The 17,226-nt window shown below is 45.9% G+C and overlaps 6 protein-coding genes across 6 annotated transcripts; 2 read left to right on the top strand and 4 right to left on the bottom strand.

Annotated features, from left to right (window-relative positions):
* Window positions 1-88: 88 nt before the first annotated feature.
* GLAREA_12938 (MFS general substrate transporter) lies at window positions 89-1,958 on the top strand (the record flags this gene model as incomplete). Its single annotated transcript, XM_008084701.1, has 7 exons — window positions 89-238; window positions 368-666; window positions 717-855; window positions 910-1,146; window positions 1,199-1,456; window positions 1,516-1,676; window positions 1,733-1,958. 7 exons carry the CDS (start codon window positions 89-91, stop codon window positions 1,956-1,958), a joined length of 1,470 nt encoding a protein of 489 aa, XP_008082892.1.
* Window positions 1,959-2,573: 615 nt separating this feature from the next.
* Window positions 2,574-2,903, bottom strand: GLAREA_12939 (uncharacterized protein; the record flags this gene model as incomplete). Its single annotated transcript, XM_008084702.1, has 1 exon — window positions 2,574-2,903. The coding sequence occupies one exon, from the start codon at window positions 2,901-2,903 to the stop codon at window positions 2,574-2,576; it is 330 nt and encodes a 109-aa protein (XP_008082893.1).
* Window positions 2,904-5,661: 2,758 nt separating this feature from the next.
* GLAREA_12940 (uncharacterized protein) lies at window positions 5,662-6,219 on the top strand (the record flags this gene model as incomplete). The annotated part of the gene is made up of 1 exon (XM_008084703.1): window positions 5,662-6,219. The coding sequence occupies one exon, from the start codon at window positions 5,662-5,664 to the stop codon at window positions 6,217-6,219; it is 558 nt and encodes a 185-aa protein (XP_008082894.1).
* A 2,666-nt stretch (window positions 6,220-8,885) lies between these two features.
* On the bottom strand, window positions 8,886-9,873 carry GLAREA_12941 (uncharacterized protein; the record flags this gene model as incomplete). Its single annotated transcript, XM_008084704.1, has 3 exons — window positions 8,886-9,452; window positions 9,502-9,508; window positions 9,806-9,873. The coding sequence occupies 3 exons, from the start codon at window positions 9,871-9,873 to the stop codon at window positions 8,886-8,888; spliced, it is 642 nt and encodes a 213-aa protein (XP_008082895.1).
* Window positions 9,874-10,865: 992 nt separating this feature from the next.
* On the bottom strand, window positions 10,866-12,279 carry GLAREA_12942 (uncharacterized protein; the record flags this gene model as incomplete). The annotated part of the gene is made up of 2 exons (XM_008084705.1): window positions 10,866-11,956; window positions 12,009-12,279. The coding sequence occupies 2 exons, from the start codon at window positions 12,277-12,279 to the stop codon at window positions 10,866-10,868; spliced, it is 1,362 nt and encodes a 453-aa protein (XP_008082896.1).
* A 1,563-nt stretch (window positions 12,280-13,842) lies between these two features.
* On the bottom strand, window positions 13,843-16,177 carry GLAREA_12943 (VPS9; the record flags this gene model as incomplete). The annotated part of the gene is made up of 3 exons (XM_008084706.1): window positions 13,843-14,019; window positions 14,068-15,775; window positions 15,828-16,177. 3 exons carry the CDS (start codon window positions 16,175-16,177, stop codon window positions 13,843-13,845), a joined length of 2,235 nt encoding a protein of 744 aa, XP_008082897.1.
* Between the last annotated feature and the right edge of the window lie 1,049 nt (window positions 16,178-17,226).

Below are 17,226 nucleotides of genomic sequence, written 5' to 3' on the forward strand. Positions count from 1 at the left end.
ATAGAATTGCGTCTTTTATAGCAAGCTGGTGTCTGCTTCGATTTGTTAATGTTTGTGGGTTTATTGTTCGACCTCGACTCAACACGATATGGCCGGCGATACTACAACCACGGTGGGAGCGACCCCTGTGGTCAGCGAATATACTCAAGCTTTGGCAAAGCGAGTGATTCGAAAGATCGACGGGCGAGTTCTGTTAATCATGTTTGTGACTTATAACTTGAACTTCATGGACAAGACTGTTAGTATTACCTGTGCAGGAAATTTCCGTCTTGCTATTGCTAGCGAGCAACTTTCGTTTTTTATCTAAAACCTAAAACACGAATTCCTGTAGAACATTGGAGACTTGAAGCTGACTTGACCTGAAAAGATCCTGTCATCTGCCTCTGTATTCGGTCTGACAGAAGATAATCATCTTGTTGGGACCCAATACTCATGGGTTTCCAGTATCTTCTACTTCGGATATCTTCTTTACGAATATCCAACAACGATCTTGATCCAACGACTGCCAATATCAAAGTATCTCACTGTGGTGACTTTCTGTTGGGGAGCTGTGGTGGCGGTCACTGCAGCGTGCTCCAGTTTTGGGGGTCTAGCAACATGCCGATTCCTTTTAGGTGTTGCAGAAGCCACAATCTCGCCAGCATTTGTATATATAACGAGCATGTGGTACGTTGAGAGACAACTTTTAGTTTAGATGGCAGCTAACACCAAACCAGGTATACAAGAGATGAAATCCCTTCCCGTACTGGAGTGTGGTTTGCTGGTAACAGCTGTGGTGGATTTCTGGCATCATTGTTAGCCTACGGTATCGGTCAGATTGAGAAACCTCTCCATCCTTGGCAATGGATGTTTATCGTGAGTAAAAACGTATAACCTTCTGAGGGCGCATTGACTGACGTAGTATTGTAGATCTTTGGAGTTGCGACGAGCGTCCAGAGCTTTGTCATATTTTTCTTCCTGCCAGACACCATCAATGATGCAAAATTCTTGAATGAGGAAGAAAAGCAGTATGCTGAGGATCGTGTGGTTCTAGGAGGGACAGGAAAGACGGATCCAATTAACAGCGAGTGGAAGATGGACCAAGTCCTTGAATGTTTCATGGACCCAAAGACGTATTTTTTTGCTGCTATTTCCGTCTTGACTCAGGTTTGTGATTGTCTCGATCCTAGGTCGATGTGTGTATCTGACATGTAGGTAGATTCCAAATGGAGGTACTGGAAGCTTTGGAAATTTGGCTTTGAAAAGCTTCGGATTCTCGAGTCTTGAAAGCACTCTTGTTACTTTACCTGCTTCCGTAATTGCGATGTCTACTATCTTAGGCACCGGTTGGTTAGCAGGCCGATTTCGGAACATTACAACGTTCTTGATAATTGCTGTTGTCATTCCACCGGTTGTGGGAAGTGCCATCATCTTTTCCGTGAAAGGAAAGGGAGTGCGGCTGTTTGCATACTATTGTGTAAGTTCTTGACCACACCAACTCGTAAACTCCTCATTTCAAGCGCTGACTTACGATAGCTGCAAACTGGTCCGGGTGCGCTACCTCTGACTCTCGGTCTGGTTTCGTCGAACTACAAGGGCGTGACAAAAAAGATGACTGTCACGGCAGTTCTGTTCTTGACATATTGTGCCGGCAACATTGCTGGCCCTCAGACTTTTAAATCCGCCGAAAAAGCTCGGTAAGTCAAATCAACGCCTCGTTCTTCTCTATGCATATTGACTAACTTTCGTAAAGTGGCTACCCGACTGCTTTCAAAGCTATCCTCATCTGTTACGGGCTTGTATTCCTCGTGTCTTTAAGTCTCCGCGTCTATCTGACTTTAGTCAATCGATCTCGCGATAAACAGGAAGGAATCGCTTCGCTAGAATCTCCAGCCGCCAACGATAAGAAGGAGTTGACCGCAGAGGATTATGAGGATGTGACGGATTTGAAAACTCTCGGCTTCAGATATCGCATGTAGTCGCTAGAACCTGCGTTCAAAACAATGATAAACTTTTGAGTCGCGAAACAATTTCGCAATTTGAAGCAAACAAACCGCATCGTTTCAAACACTCTAGACTTTCGAGGTCGTCTTGCGGTCTTTACATGCCATAAAGTTGTGATAATGTATCAGAGCTGGGCCGATCTGCTCCAAATAGCACCGCAGAGCCTCGATATGTCGTTTGGCGGCGCAGAACAGGGCTGAGACGTGGATCCGCCAACTTTGGGAGCACAACATCTAAGCTCTACAATTGATTAGCGAAATCAATTGGTTAGTTGTACGCGGACGCAATCCTTCTTACATCCGCCTAGCCGCAGCACCCGAGATCGTAAGCGGCAATGCACAAGATGATGTTTCAACGATCGTAATTTTTACATCAACCACCAGTTTTGAGAGTCAGTGTCGCCAAAATGTGAGATGGATCGATATATGGGGCTGGATAATTGAATGATTAAATAAACGGAGAGCTCGCTCCAAAGTTATTTTTCTCATCCCATCCACCATTGCTTTCCCTCTCAAGTCACCTAAAGCCTACCTCGCAAGCCTCGACGCTTGAAGCATCTTCCAACTAAAGACAACACTCAAGAAGTTTATTCAAATCATCTCCAATCTCAAAATGGCTGGACTCGTTTCCTCTTCTACCCTCCTCGGTCTTACCGCACCACTCACACCACCGGTATCAACCTCTGTACTTGCCCCTATCTCTTCTCCACCAGCTGCTTCAACTTCCACCACCATTGAGATTCCCCTCGCAACAGGCGGCGCTCCAGCTCCAGCTCCAAACGGCAATACCACTGTCCCAACAGCTGGTGCGCCAGCACCAGCTCCACCTAGCTCTACAACCGTACCACCAGCGGCTTCGTCCTCAAGTGCGGCGGCGGCGGCTAACATGTCAGCTGGAAAGACGTTTGGGATTGCGGGCATGTTTGGATTGTTATTTATGGGACTTTTCGCGTAGATGGGATGAGTGCATGTGGGTTTAAAATTGGCGTTGGGAGACTGTTAGGAATCGCGAAGGTGTAGAACCACTACCATAGGATCATAGAGGGGATATTGCATGGGCACCACTATACCAGGAAGATTGGTTTGGGGATGTATCGCGCGTAGGGTCATTGGATCCTGGCTGGAGTATGAAGTAAAATAGCACTATCGTTTAAGCTAAAGCATTTAGCAGAACTCGCCTTGTGGGGTGTTAAAATAATGGGAAGCTCTTCTTTCCATCATTATGCTTGATTCTACATCATTCAAAAATGACTCTTTTTTTGTGTTGTGGCTGTTGACACAAGTGTTTGCTTTACGTGATATTACGTGGTGATGGAAGTGGCTGTGTTATAAGACAGGAATAAAATGGATCTAGGCTTATAACACCACAAGAGGAGCTTGAGTTATCTCAAACGTATTATAAACATTTACATTAAAATTAGTAGCATAAGACGGTTCTAATCCTGGTGTATGATACATCGGCATGAATTAAGGTCGAGAAGACTTCGTCAGACCTCGCTTAACAAACGACTTACTCCTGAGCACAATTAGCATCTTCTGTCTCATGATGCGTAAAAGAGTTGTGACCTCGCCATATTAAGGAAAATTAGGCTTTCATTTTTTGTGCAAAGATTCGAAATTAATTAAAGGTGAAAGAAAGGGGCATATGTTTTTCCTTCCCCTCGTCCTGCCCAACTCAACATGAGGTGTGTGACGACACCTCCTGTGTATTGACGAATCAATCCTCAAATAATAGCAGGAGATAGTTAAATGATAGGTCGTGAGTTCAGGTTACCTCTTTCTGGCTTCTACGTAACAAAATGGACTTACACCTTAGCTAGAGTCCCAGTCGCATACTCATAATCATCTTGCAAAGGAACGACCATTCCCTCATAAAATATTTCGCGGAAATCCCCATGGTCGAAACTGTGATTAAATGTATCAAAACTGCAATGAATTCAACTTGCTACAGCCCTTCCGTAATTCGGCAGGTATCTCAAGTGTATCTCATCCGCGAGCCTAGTGCAAGACCATCTGACGCACAGTATTTTTAGGAAGCAGAACCAAGGACTTCTCATTCTGCGTGCAAATGCGTTGCAGTTTTGCGGCACTAAGTATCAGTTGAAATAGTTTATATACATCCTGGTCTGTCTTTTCGAACAGAATTGACCATTTGAGCGAACTGAGGTGTTACAATATATTATCCCCGCAGATCACCTAAACCTGATCTTTGTGGGGTGAAAGTGAGGTCATGTACTGAAGTTACTTTTCTTTCGCTTTCGTCTCTGTTCACCGCTTTCCCTTCAGTTATTCTCTTTCTCGTACTCAGTCCTCCTGACATAGATAACCCCATTTTCAATAAAATGGGCTTCGTTATAGTCGTTCTCTAGTCAAGGTACCGCAACAACCTACAGAACGTGGTCGGAAAGTTCAATACCAGCGACACGGGCCAGTGGGGTTTCCAGCCGCTGTCTGATGCTCTGCATGCACGAATCAATCAGATAAACAACTTAATTGAGGTTCTCACCTACGTCGCATTATTGGTAAGCTATGACCGTGGTCAAGCCATGGTAAAACTATCAAATATTTATCTAATACTATCTAACAGAAGATCGAGCAACAGTGTAGCACAAGATCCTTCCTACTTAAGAAAATTCCAAATCGCCGTGCAAGTCAGGTGTAATACAACTCAGCGCTCTCTGCGGTCATCAACACATGATGGTCCAACCGACGGCATTATTTTCAACCAAATGGAGGCATCTTAATCAAGGACATTATCTGGTATGTGGCATGGCATATGCAGGCTACTAGGTCGAGAAATCCAACAGATCGAAATCCAGGAATATGCACCGCAATGAATTGACGAAATGATATATCAAAGCGGATATATGGGACAAGAACGCAACCATTATAATACGGGAAGGTACACTATAAAATCACTTAGTGTATTCATACGACGGCTCCGCAATTTTGGGATCCACGACTTCATTGTGACATCCAAGTTGTCCCAAAAACATACTTCCGCGTCATGCGCTTAGAGGCCTACCAAGCCACGGACTGGTTATTGGCATATCAATCGAACTGTCGGAACAGCATGAACTTGCTTGGGATCTCGGCTGTATCTGTGGCGTGAGGCCATGCTCGCTCGCAGAGGCACATTTAAGAAAAGGGGACTACCTCAAGCTAGGGGACATACAGATTACTCGCGCGGCGACTGGAAATTGTATGTGCTTCAATTCATGGTATCTCTAAAATCATCTCGCTCGAATCTCAGCAGCTTTACAACGAAGGGGCAAATTCAACACGATGATAGTATTCAAGTTTATGAAGGGAAACCGCGAAGATGACATCGCGAACCCTACCTTCAAAAAGTCAGCCCTTTTGACAATGAACGTCCAAGCAGTCAAGTTAGCAGAAAACATCCCATCGAGTCCAACACTTAGGCTCATCACGATGATGATCCGCCCCGCCGTAAAGTTTTTGTAGGAGAACCGAAAATTGAGTCGCTCTTTCCCGACGACGGGCAAAAAAACTTAATCGTTAAACCCGAATTTAAAAACAAGCCCGTTTTTATTGCAGAGTCGCCTGGTGGCCGTGGGATAAATCCTAATAGCAAGCCAGCTTCGGCCAAATCCCTTACCGACAATCTGAAGCTTCGAGCTCTCGCTCTAGGGTACCCAGAGAATAGCTGTTTCTATGCATGGCGGAGGGAATTCGGATCCAATGTCAAAGATCGGCCGACGCAAATACCGCAAGAGTAGCAATGGCGCATGACCCAGCTTCGCGCGTTCTTGAGGAGTACTACGACGACTCTACTCTGCAGCTTGGCGTCTCTGCCATTGCCCTTGGTGAGACTGCGGTCAATCTCGTGGACCAATCGTGGGCAATCTTATACAAGTTCAGATATACGCTCAATGCCCTTGAGACAGAGAAGCTGCTAACCCAAGCGGTTCAAGATGACCCAGACTTCCAAACAGCAGCAACAGCAAGAGACATAAAAAGATGCGCCAAAAGTACTCGCTTCCCGGCTAGAGCAGCACTAAGGGATCATTGTCGAGAAGAGCACCAGAAAAATGTCACTGTCTCAGAGTTACGGGGAAGAGTTGCTCAGCTAAAGACCTCAGGCAAGGTCTTTCAAGAGCTGCAAGAAAAGATCTGTCTGAATACAGAAGCTGTAGATGAAACCGTCGACGTTGAGCAGCCAGATCTCGACGTTGGAAAAGTACTAGGTCTTCAATTTACAGACGAAGTCGATTAAATTGAGACAAGAGACCACTTTGTCATGGACTCTAGTCGAGCCAGGTCATCGCAAACGTTTCTCGCGAAGCAGGTGCTGCCGCCGTAGACCTCCTTACGTATGTCTCGGGGGAAACTTTCGAGGCACCCTCTGAAAAGATTTATGCATAAACAGCCAAACTTTCCCTAGAGGAACTAATATCGCGAACCACAAAGAAGAGTGAGCCAAGGATTGCTATTCCTCCGCAGCGAGCCGTCTAGACCATACGCAGCACCGAAGTTGTTGTGTGCCCTCTGCGATGAGGATGATACGGTCTCTGATGATAATAAAAGCCAGGGTCTGGAGATCGTGAAGCCTGCTCCTCAAGCACCAGGAAGTTTTGTTCCGTGTACCTGAAACCCAATGGTACAGACAAAAGAGGCCACGCACCATTACCGCCGACGGCAAGTTCTGCTGTCTCTATGTTTCGCGGCTCACGGCAGGATGACCTTTTTGACGATTTCCAATTCGTCAAATAAAACATACTTCGAACAGCCAAAGGTTTCAGCAACAATAAACAAGCAAAATATGTTCAAACAGCAGATCGGCCCCGGTGAACAAGATAAGTGTAGTGTCTCTCTACTGCCCTATCAACGTAAGCGAGGAAGGCACTTAGTTGCCTTGACAGTGTCCATATAAGCCGAGATTTTCATATTGTCCGAGATCACTTGACGCAACATCGTATATTTCGTCAATTACTTTAAGCAAATATCTTGTACGGACTACATTCATATTGTCCACCTCGAAAGGCTGGGTGGATTGGTTGGGAGTGACTTCCTTGATTTTGAGTAAAGAGACTGGCTCGCAGTAGACAATTTAGAACGAAACATGACATTTACTCAGGACAATTGAAAAATACAGTAGATTTGCTCTACATTTTGCAGGAAATAGCCCGTTTTAGACTCTGTTCCAAGATTTCCAGGTATACGTTGAAAGCATCAGTAGGATGTCTGCAAATCACTGCCAAGTACATTTCCACCTCAAGGTTGGCTATATGATGAGTCTTCTCAGTCAAAAATTCCTATCGCGGTACTACGAAACAAGATGAAGAAAGATAATGACCAGAAAACGAGGGAAAAGAGTCAAAAATCTTAGCGGTACCATTGTTACCCCACAGTGCCTACCTACCTAAGTAGATAGTAAATAGATGATTGACAACAGGTAAGGGATTTCCGTACCTTTCGATGAAACAATGCGCACCCAAGGAAGTTCTCTCGGAGTGGTCTGGTCTTGAACTGTACAATAGCTCTTATACTATAGCAATGATGCGAAAACACCCAGACAAAGCAATCCTCCAACGAATCTACAACCTGCTTATTGAATTTGGCTTCAACGATAGCATCCCCTGTGAGCACATAAGTTCGGAGAGCTCGTTATGAGATCAAGTGTATAGTAGTGATTTGCTTAGCTTACTGTACAAAAAGTTGTCACCGGTTTGACGAGACACCTCCTTACATAGAACAAGGACCTAGAATAATCTTGTTCTTCCCAGAACAGGATATTTACTCAACGTGTTTGGGTCTCTTCTTACGGGGCCGATCCTGCCTATTAAGAAAGAAGCATACTCTCGTTACGATCTGCGCTTATTCGGTGCCACTCATCTTCACTGATGTCGTCGTCGAAGTCGAATTCGTCTTTCTCTACTTCGTTGTCCGAATTGCTTTTGAGTCTCCATTCCTTTATGATCTTTATGGTTGGGCTTTTTGTTTGCCTTTGCTTTTTGTTTCACTTGTCCTTCGTGCCATAGTACCGTACCCGATAACTACCTTACCTACTCGGATGTATATATTCTCTGACTACTTCTTTTATCATGCGACAATCAAATTACGGGTCTCATCGGCGGTATGCTCCAGTAAGTGGTCTGCTGCCTGACAGAAGATCCCGTGCTTCTTCTGCGAAGCTTAAATCCACCGTTTTTGTTGAACAACTTAGATTTGTTGATTATCCTCTCAGGTATCCTCAACAAATGCTTCGGTTGGCACAGGTGCGTTTCTACGCTTCTTTCTCATAGGACCAATGTTTTGAAACTCCCAAAGTTGGCTATTTCCTCAACCGATCCAAGGTCACCCTTTCTGAAAGTGACAAAGATCTGTGATCTTAAATATCGGCGAGAGCCCACAAAGGGACTGCGAAAATAAGCAAACGGCGACGTCATGGTACATACATTTCCTTCACCTCCCGATCCATCGTTGTCTGGCTTTTTTTACCTAGAGCCTGTCATGTTCCGTATATAACATCGAATTGAATGCCCAATATAGTATAACAAATGATAGGGGCCTCAGCTAGCACTTTAATTGTGTTGTATTAATTTGTATCTTGCACAGCTCGTCAATTTTCGAGATCGATGGTGTCTACAAAGACGCGTCATATCTAATCTCACGTCGACCGGGGAATTTTATATATTCATCAGATGATTACTATGAGGCTGGGTATATTTGCTCTATTCAACAGGGGAAACAGGGATACATGATGTACTTGTAATAACAGTAGTATAGCTAATAAAATGTAGTGAGAGAGAGATTTATGCACTTAATATAGCAGTCTAGAGCGCATCCCCTTAGTCAAGGTAACAGGAGCTTTCTTGTGTTCCCGTGGAGATGGCTAAGATAATCACAGCGAATTGGTTGCAGACGATGGTTGTGGCTGCATTAAACAGTTCCACCCACCACCAAACAATCATTCATAGAAGCGTTGGATAAACTCCTCGGGGGCGTGTCCTCGGCATTCCCCAGAGATTTATAGCATCGATTTACCAATTGCTGTAGAGTGCGCTCATCCTCTTCGCTCACCTCGTTATATGCGCGGTGGATGACGTTGCCTCTTAGAGGTGCGTTTTGGTGTTGAACCAGCGCGTTGCCTTTGGCAGGGCGTGGTCGTGCTGCGAATAAAGCTTGATCATGGGCAGCTTGCACTGCCGCGACGGCTTGCTCACCCTGTTCTGCTGAGGCAACTCTAAGTGCCAGCTCAGCCTCTGCTAGCTGCAGTGCAGCATCATCTCGAACAACTTGGAGAGCTGGTGTACCGGCCGGCCTGGCGGCCGCAGAGGCTCTCAGTTCATGCGTCGTCGTTTGCCGGCCATCTCGAGCCGCATTCAGTCGAGCTAGTTCTGCTCGAGCCGTTACAATTTCAAGTGTTGGAATGGTAGCCGCAGTTCTCAGATTATCTGCGTTGGTCGGCTGGATTTTCTCGGCATCCGTTTTGAAAACACTGTGGCGCTATGCCTTTCCAGCATAGAGGAAAACTTGATTGAATTGTCGTTTGTACCCTCGAGCTATATGTATGTTAGCTAGATTAATATGTAGGCATAGATAAGATGACAACATCAATCGATTCAAGATTCATTAGTTTGATCCCGTGAAACAATGTCATATTTTCGTCTGAAGTGGTTAGTAAATGACATTCAACAACTAAGGTTGTGCCTGTGTTATTGAGTAAATATCACCTTGTTACTGAGACGACTTGATATCACCTTCAGTCGACAACATGAGTTGAACCAAAAGAAAATCTCCCCTGTAGAAAAATAATGCCATTACCATCACTTGCAGACCAAGTTCTTGAGCAAACTCACGTGTGACTCGGAGAGAGACACGCGGATGAAAATATATCATTCAGAACCAAGTAGATTTCGCACTTCATGATTTTCGAAATGTGTACTGGATCGAACTTTGCGTTGTAGTTGGTGTATCGCCAATGGCGATAGTCCCCCTCGCTTAAGCCCTCCGAAGTCGTCCCCCGCCCGGTCCACAGTATGACCCACCTTTTTTCTATACTTTATATATTAAAACAAGCACATTTTATCCATAATCCAACCAATGAGCGCCCGGCTAGCTCAATCGGTAGAGCGTGAGACTCTTAGAATCTGTATCAAACACAGATGACGTAATCTCAAGGTTGCGGGTTCGACCCCCGCGTTGGGCTCAATTCCCTACAATGCGCCTTGGTTGGCAAAGTCTTTTGCATATTTTTTCGTTGGAATTGAGTTGAGGTTGTGGTTGAGTTGTGAAGTGGTGAAAAGGGGGGGTGTTCCCTTTTTTCTTTTGGCACGGTTGCGGATGTGGAAGCGAGGCTTAAGCGAGGTCGAGGTGACGGCCCGGGGGGGCTCGGGGGTCTCTAACTCTACAAGCTATCTTTTATCAGTGGCTACAGGCGACGATGGACTAAAACTATGTATTGTAATTTACATAGTCAATCGACTAGAGTCAACTGAGCAAAGACACGGTCCAGTGATCTGAATTTAGTAAATGGAAAGGAGAGACGCTAGAAGACAACTCCATTGACGAGATGAATTGAAAGGTACCCCCTAATCATTCTCTAATAGGGAGGCATAAGAAGGGCAAAGGAAGGACACATCTCTAGGCTTACATTTTATGATCGTCATCACAAAAGCTCTGCATCAGAATAGCATTCTTTAGCCATCAACTGTTGTGATATTCTCGACCTGGAAGAATTGATCGAAACACACAAGGCTACCACCTATCGCCGCGCGCCAATCAAACACAGATGGCGTCTAGATATTCAGCATGAGGTTTAGTTCCCGTCAAAACCGCCCCAATGAACGGCAACTCTCATCGCTCCTCTATTATACACATTGCAAACCCAACGCCATCCACGACCCCCAGACTCAAGTCTTAATCCTCAGTAGGCGATGCAGCATCAGCCAGCCTCTCAGCTTCCAGCTTCTCAGCTTCCAATTTCTCGGATTCTCCATATGGATAATCCCTAAAAACAGTTCTCGTCGCAATGACCTCCGCATCTGGATCCTCAATTCGCATATCCATGTAGTCAGTAACCTCCTCCTGCTGGCTCTGCATCCGGCCCATCCGCTTATCAATATTCTTCTGTCGCTGTGGACGAATGCTGATACGTTGGACAATGGGATAGTAGTATGCCCCTTTCTGAAGTCTCCCGTCTTTGCCGTCATGGAGAGCGATGATCACTTCATCATCATACTTTTCTTCGTAGGTACCTGCGGACGTCGCGCTCTCATACGCACGCACACGTTTGAATCTGAAACATCCCTCTCCATTACCCTGCTTATCTGTATACAAGTCTTCTTCCTGATGATCATTGTCAAGAATATCGAACTTCCGCTTATAATTCAGAGCAGCATCCACAGTCTCTGGCATGAAAAGCTCGTACTCTAACGTGTTCTCCGGCGGCGGATTGTGTTCTGGATCCGCATTGTGGGCTTCTTGAGCCGCCTGCTTAGCAGCTTGTTCTTCCTCGGGTGGATCGATTGGGACCAGCATACTGTTTTCCACCCTCACGTCGTATGTCGTGCTTGGTGGGACTGGATTTGTGAGAAATTTGACTGTGACATATCCTCCAGCATCAGGGAATGCATCTACATCGGGTAAAAGAGGATATGCGTCTACGACATGTACATTGCGCTTGGTAGGATGCCGCGCAATGTTCTTATTTTTCAGATTCCGCGCTGCAATAGCGAAGCTCTCCTCAACTTGCTTTTTAATATTCTCAGGTGACTCTTTATCAAAATCGACTACCGGCCGCTTCTTTTTACTCCCAGTATTATCAATCAGAGATCTTGATGTTGTAGATTCGAACCGCGATTTTGATGTGTATGAGGAGATATATTCGGTCCGCCGCAAGAAAGATACACCAGTGTCGGAAAACTTGGGCTTCCCAAGCGTTGAAAGTGGTCGCAAAAGCGCTCTATCGTGAGGGTGAGGTACAGGTAATTGTAATGGCGCTTGGATTGCTGTATGGATTCGATTAACGAATGCGCAGGCTGGGGGATAATTCATACTTACAACTCTCATCCCCATCAAATATGCCAGGCATTCCCACCAGATCTAATGGCATACCAAGCTCGGCGTCAGCTTCGATGTTGAGCGGCTGATCGCGTGCCAGACGTGAGGCATAGCCGGGTGTTGTATATTGTCCGCTGGCGAGGCCTGTATTTGGGATTTCGAGTAGTTTGGGAGGGTTTGGAGGAGGTGGTAGAGCATTCGAGTATCGTATTCGGGCGATGTAGTCTTGCTGAACCATGCGTTCGCCGCCTCTTGATGCTGAGGACGACATATTGGAATATCGAGCTGGGTTGTGCTTGGGTTTCAGTAGAGGAAGTGGTTGTCGCGGTCGTCGCGTTGTTCTAGATTTTGGGGTCGCGAGGCTGATGAACTTCTCGACCTTGAAGTCTTGGCGCTTGCCGAGGATCATTCAACTTGTCGACATGTCAACACCGGATCGAACAAATTGAACTATATCAGTCACCAAAAATGAAGCTATAGCTTAGAGATATTTGATTCATGTTCGGGATGGTTAGTCTCGCTGGTTCGTACTTGCTCTACTTGTCTATTTCTTACCTTTTTGATCTCCCAAGCATGAAGCTCCACCTCAAAAGTCCCGTTGTAGTACAATCTACGGGCTGGGTAACACTGGGCAAACTTACATTGCCCCTTTAGATTAGGGAAAGCTGATATCAGGTCTGACATTCCGGCCGAGTCAAATCTGTTAAGTATTATCCAAGCTTGTGTGCAGCTGGTTTTTCTCAAGCTGTAAATGAAGAGCTTCAAATCCAGATTGAAAATCTTTATATGCATCTTCATTTTCTTCTGATGCTATTCTTCATTAATAGAAGCGATGCCCTCTTTCCAATGATAATGTTAGAGCAGCTGGGCAGTAAATAATACCAGATTTCCAGCCACGAGAGGTATAATCCTCCAGTTAATGTTTATAATTTTCAAGATTGAATTATCAATTTTTCTTGGCCCATTAAACGTCCTACTAACAACAACATACTTCCAATCTGGTAGTATAGTATTGATTATGCCTACCTAACCACACGAGGTCTAGCTCGTAGCCTTCAAGGTATTCAATCGCGCAAACCAGCCAAATCTTACCACGTCAAATCGAAAACCATCCTTCATTACTCGAACTTAGTGCACTCAAAGCATTCGTCTCAGCCATCAGCACAATTCCTCAAAATCGCGAATCTTTACTTGCGAATCTTTTACAAAGCAAAACTCCAAAACATATTGACCTTCCAAGCCAAGGTTCATAAAATCCACAAATCCACATCCCCACACTCACCATTTTGTCCCGGACAGCACTCCAAGACCCATCCAAATCATGAATTAACCCTCCAAATCTGCACAAATATCAACAATCGTCTAAGCTCGTGATACGGGCAACTCAGCGGGCAACCATAATAGGCGAGCACGAGATATTTAGCTATTGTTGCATTTCGAACATGGTCGCTTAAGATGTAGCTTCGTCGGGTAACCAAGCCCTCTCGAGCTAAAAGGAATCGGATCTTCGCTTGATTGTCGAAGGGGAAATTCCAGGTTTGCATCCGGGCATTCACGCGGCACTGGTACCACATTGCAATATACCTAGGTATGAAATAGTCTTATAAGTGATCAAGGCGGAATTGCAGATCCGACAGCATGCTTGTATAGAAGGCATACCATTTCCCCAATTCATATTCTACAGATGATCCATGTCCTGAAACCAGAGAGAAAAATGCATAAGGAGTGCCACTCCTCACCATACCCGAACGCCTTTGCTGTCCAGAACTCCGTGCAATGCAATCCATGTCGGAACCCAATTTTACATGCCAAACAAATCAATATATACATGAAATCAAACGGCGCCCATATCCTTCAATGCTCCTGCGAGCCGTCTATAATCTCGCAATAGTTCTAACACCTCGTTAAGTTTCATGTCCCCGGGATTTTGTAATTCCATAAATCTTTTGATGGGTGGTGCAATTTTGACCACCTCTTTTGGTGGGAGGGCTTGTGCAAGATCCGGATGTGCCTGCTTTATAATCAGTTCAGCATCTTCAGAGGGTAAGATAATACTCACAGTAGTCAAGTCTGCGACTCCTCCATCCGGAATAGATCTGTCCGATGTAGGTGCGGGAGGCGCTGGTGTTGCCGTACTTGCACGACCAAAACCACGCATCATTCCCATTCCAGCAATCCTGTTCATAGGATTAAGTGAATTTCCCAAGTTTCTCATCGACTCGACAATAGGAGGGTTCATTGTCAATGAAGAAACAGGAGCGAGAGGAGAGGGCGTGGCTGTCCTTTCACCACTTTCTTCAGTAAGCCTTCTGTTACTACCCGAACTCCTATTACTATCTGTGCTCCTGTCTCGAGTCGTCTTCCGTCCTCCGATCAAACTTAGCATTTTATCATCGGCCTTCGTTGTTGAGTCAGTACGCGTAGTGTCAGGACTGTGAAGTGAGCTGGCCCCACTAGCTGAAGCATCATCCTCAGGTGGCGGGGTGCTGACTAGCTTTCGAGCTTCATCTAATGTCCTAGGAACCGCGATATCGGTGGAAGTATCCTTGATCTTTCCAAGAAGAAACTTGTAGCTATCCCCCAATGAGTTTCCGATGGTCTTAAAACTCTGGTCAGCGGTGTTAAAGAAGGCATCATTAGCCTCGCCCAAGACCTGGGCTGGTGGCCGAAACATGTCACTGATCCGTCGGTTATGTGGCTGAATACTTGGTCGAAGACTTGATGTAGATGATGGTGATGGTATAGTAGTAGGACTTGCAACGATAGAACTAACCCCCGAAACCGTAGAAACGCCTGGAGATGGTGTAAGCCCCACCAAAGTATTTGGTTTTTCTAATCGTGGCGTAGTGGGTCGACTGTTGGATTTTGGAGGTCCCGACGGTACTTCATCCGCCCTCAAACTTGCCAAATCAACTGTTTCAAGAAAAGTGAGTGCTGCTTCTAAGTTTGTCAAGCAATATGCGGCCTCTCCGTCAATTTTGCTTTCGTTTCGGAATCTCTGTATGAAATAAAGATTGCTGATTATGCTTATCCCTTCCGGGCGGGAAGTGATTAATGTATAGATTAGCATAGGCATAATCTCATCCGCAGATGAAGATGGGTGGAAATGTGACAAAGTATCGACAATGCTCTTATGGGCAAGCTTTAGATGGTGCAGTTTCCCCAGTGGATATTTATCGTTGTTCATTGCGATCAATTGCGCTCGCGCACCCTCCAGCCACTCTCGAACTTCTGATTCCTTCTCCTCCGTCGAGTCTGGTCGCTCTGGAGAGTTGCCTAGATCGATACCGAGATCGGTAAGGCCAATTCCCACCACAGACAGAGCTGCGGTTTTCGATCTTAGCTTTTCATCCTGTGCTTCATCCTGAGTCGACCGATGCTGAAATATTCGATCATATATTCCCTCACACACTCTGCGTTCGATGGCCTCCTCTAACGCTAATCGCTTTTGCTCCAGCAACTTCCGAGCACGCTTCCTGTCCGCTATTTCCTCCACCGTCAACATCTGCTGTTCCGAGTCTCTTCTTTCTATGGTCATTCTGGGTCGATCCTTGTTGCTGATGGAAACAGCTTTCGCTCTTAACTTGCCGGTCAACGAAGATACCGAAGGTGCCGGGGATTTTTCTCGATGTTGACGCGAGGACAAGGCGGAGATATGGGTATTGATGTGTGAGGCAGCAACAGCGTAAAAGTCTTGAAAGAGGCTCGAGAGCTTGTCAACCGATGGAGGTGTAGAGTGAACTTTGGCAGAAAGGGAATCAATGAAGCTGTAAAAAGGGTCAGTTGGCTAACGGTGGCATTTCCCCTCTGTACACTGACCTATCCGTCAAACTTGCCAACTCTATTGGAAGCTCCTCAGAATTTGGTGGCAGTTTCTCTGAAGACTCGGCAGCATCGTGGTCATCATCGTGCATCTTTTCAAACCGGTCGGGTGGGCTCTCTGACACCGTATTCGCCCTTGCGGTTGTATTACGATTTCCGCCCGCTGGTGGTGTGCCATTATGAATGGTACTCGCTCTCTGTGCTCTGATCAAACGTTCTGGCTCATCCAACTTCGAGAACGACGCGGATGGGTGAAGGCCACGAGGACGCGGCTCGCTCTTCTTCGCACTAGGCGGAGCCATAAAGTCTGGGAATTTCAACAGCATTTTGTCAGTAACTGCTTGCATATTGGACGTGTGAAGCAGCAGAGAACAGAGATATATCTACCTATACGTGGGTTGGCCAACAAATCCGCATGAATGACAACGATTTGAAACTTTGAATCGGGTGGTCCAGACCGGGATCACGGGTGGACAAATGCCTTCGCGGAAGGAATTCTGGGAATAACAAACGGGTGAAAGGGATGAATAAATTACATAGCCACGAATCGAATAGAGTTGTATGACACAGAATGAATATCTCTCACGGTCCTGTGTAGTCCAGTTGGATCAAGACGTGGAGTAACTGCTGATATCGGAAGGTCAAATGAAGCGGAGGATTGGCTGGATTGGGTCATTGAGCTTGGGCTTGGGAGAGGTCCCATGTTCGCTTCGGCGGGAGCGGTTCTGGGATGATGAGCAGGGGCGGGGTTCAAGCTGGATCAGCACGTGAACAAGAGACTCACGGTTACCTATTTTGATGTGTAACCCAGTCATCTCATGACGGAATAGAATTTATTTGCGAACAGATTTTTCCATGAGAACTCGTAGGTACCGTATGATATTGTTTTTTCTCGAATTTCTGCGGGTGTGGCTGGATTATCTTTCGACCTCGATGCTAAGGTATGCTCGCAGAGGACAAAATAAGTGTCAGTTACCTGCCTACTAATTTTGGGACTCAATAATTCGACTTCGAACGGAGCTTAGGAAGTCGTATTTACTTAAAACAATTGACGAAATAAGTCATATTGTTCTAAGTTAATCCACTAAATGCCGATATTTCGTCAACTTAATCGAAAAAATGTCGTGTTTCGACTGCGACTTAGTTTGTCCACCGCGAGGTATGGTTCATGACGCTCGGCCCAGTCGGTCCGAGAATCGGCACTCTGACAGCTCGAGGCTCCGTGCAGTCAGCGTTATTCCCCATACTCCCCTTCGCTGCACCCAATAGCATTATCCAGTCAACAGGCAGAGCCACCCACCTGCCGCCTCCTCCACCACATGCACGCCCCAGACGACTTTTGGATGACGATCATCATCACTTCAGAAGGAGCTCCCACCAGGCGGCGGATCCAACG

Source organism: Glarea lozoyensis (genome assembly GCF_000409485.1).
Source record: "Glarea lozoyensis ATCC 20868 chromosome Unknown GLAREA21, whole genome shotgun sequence".
Classification (NCBI taxonomy): Eukaryota; Fungi; Ascomycota; class Leotiomycetes; order Helotiales; family Helotiaceae; genus Glarea; species Glarea lozoyensis.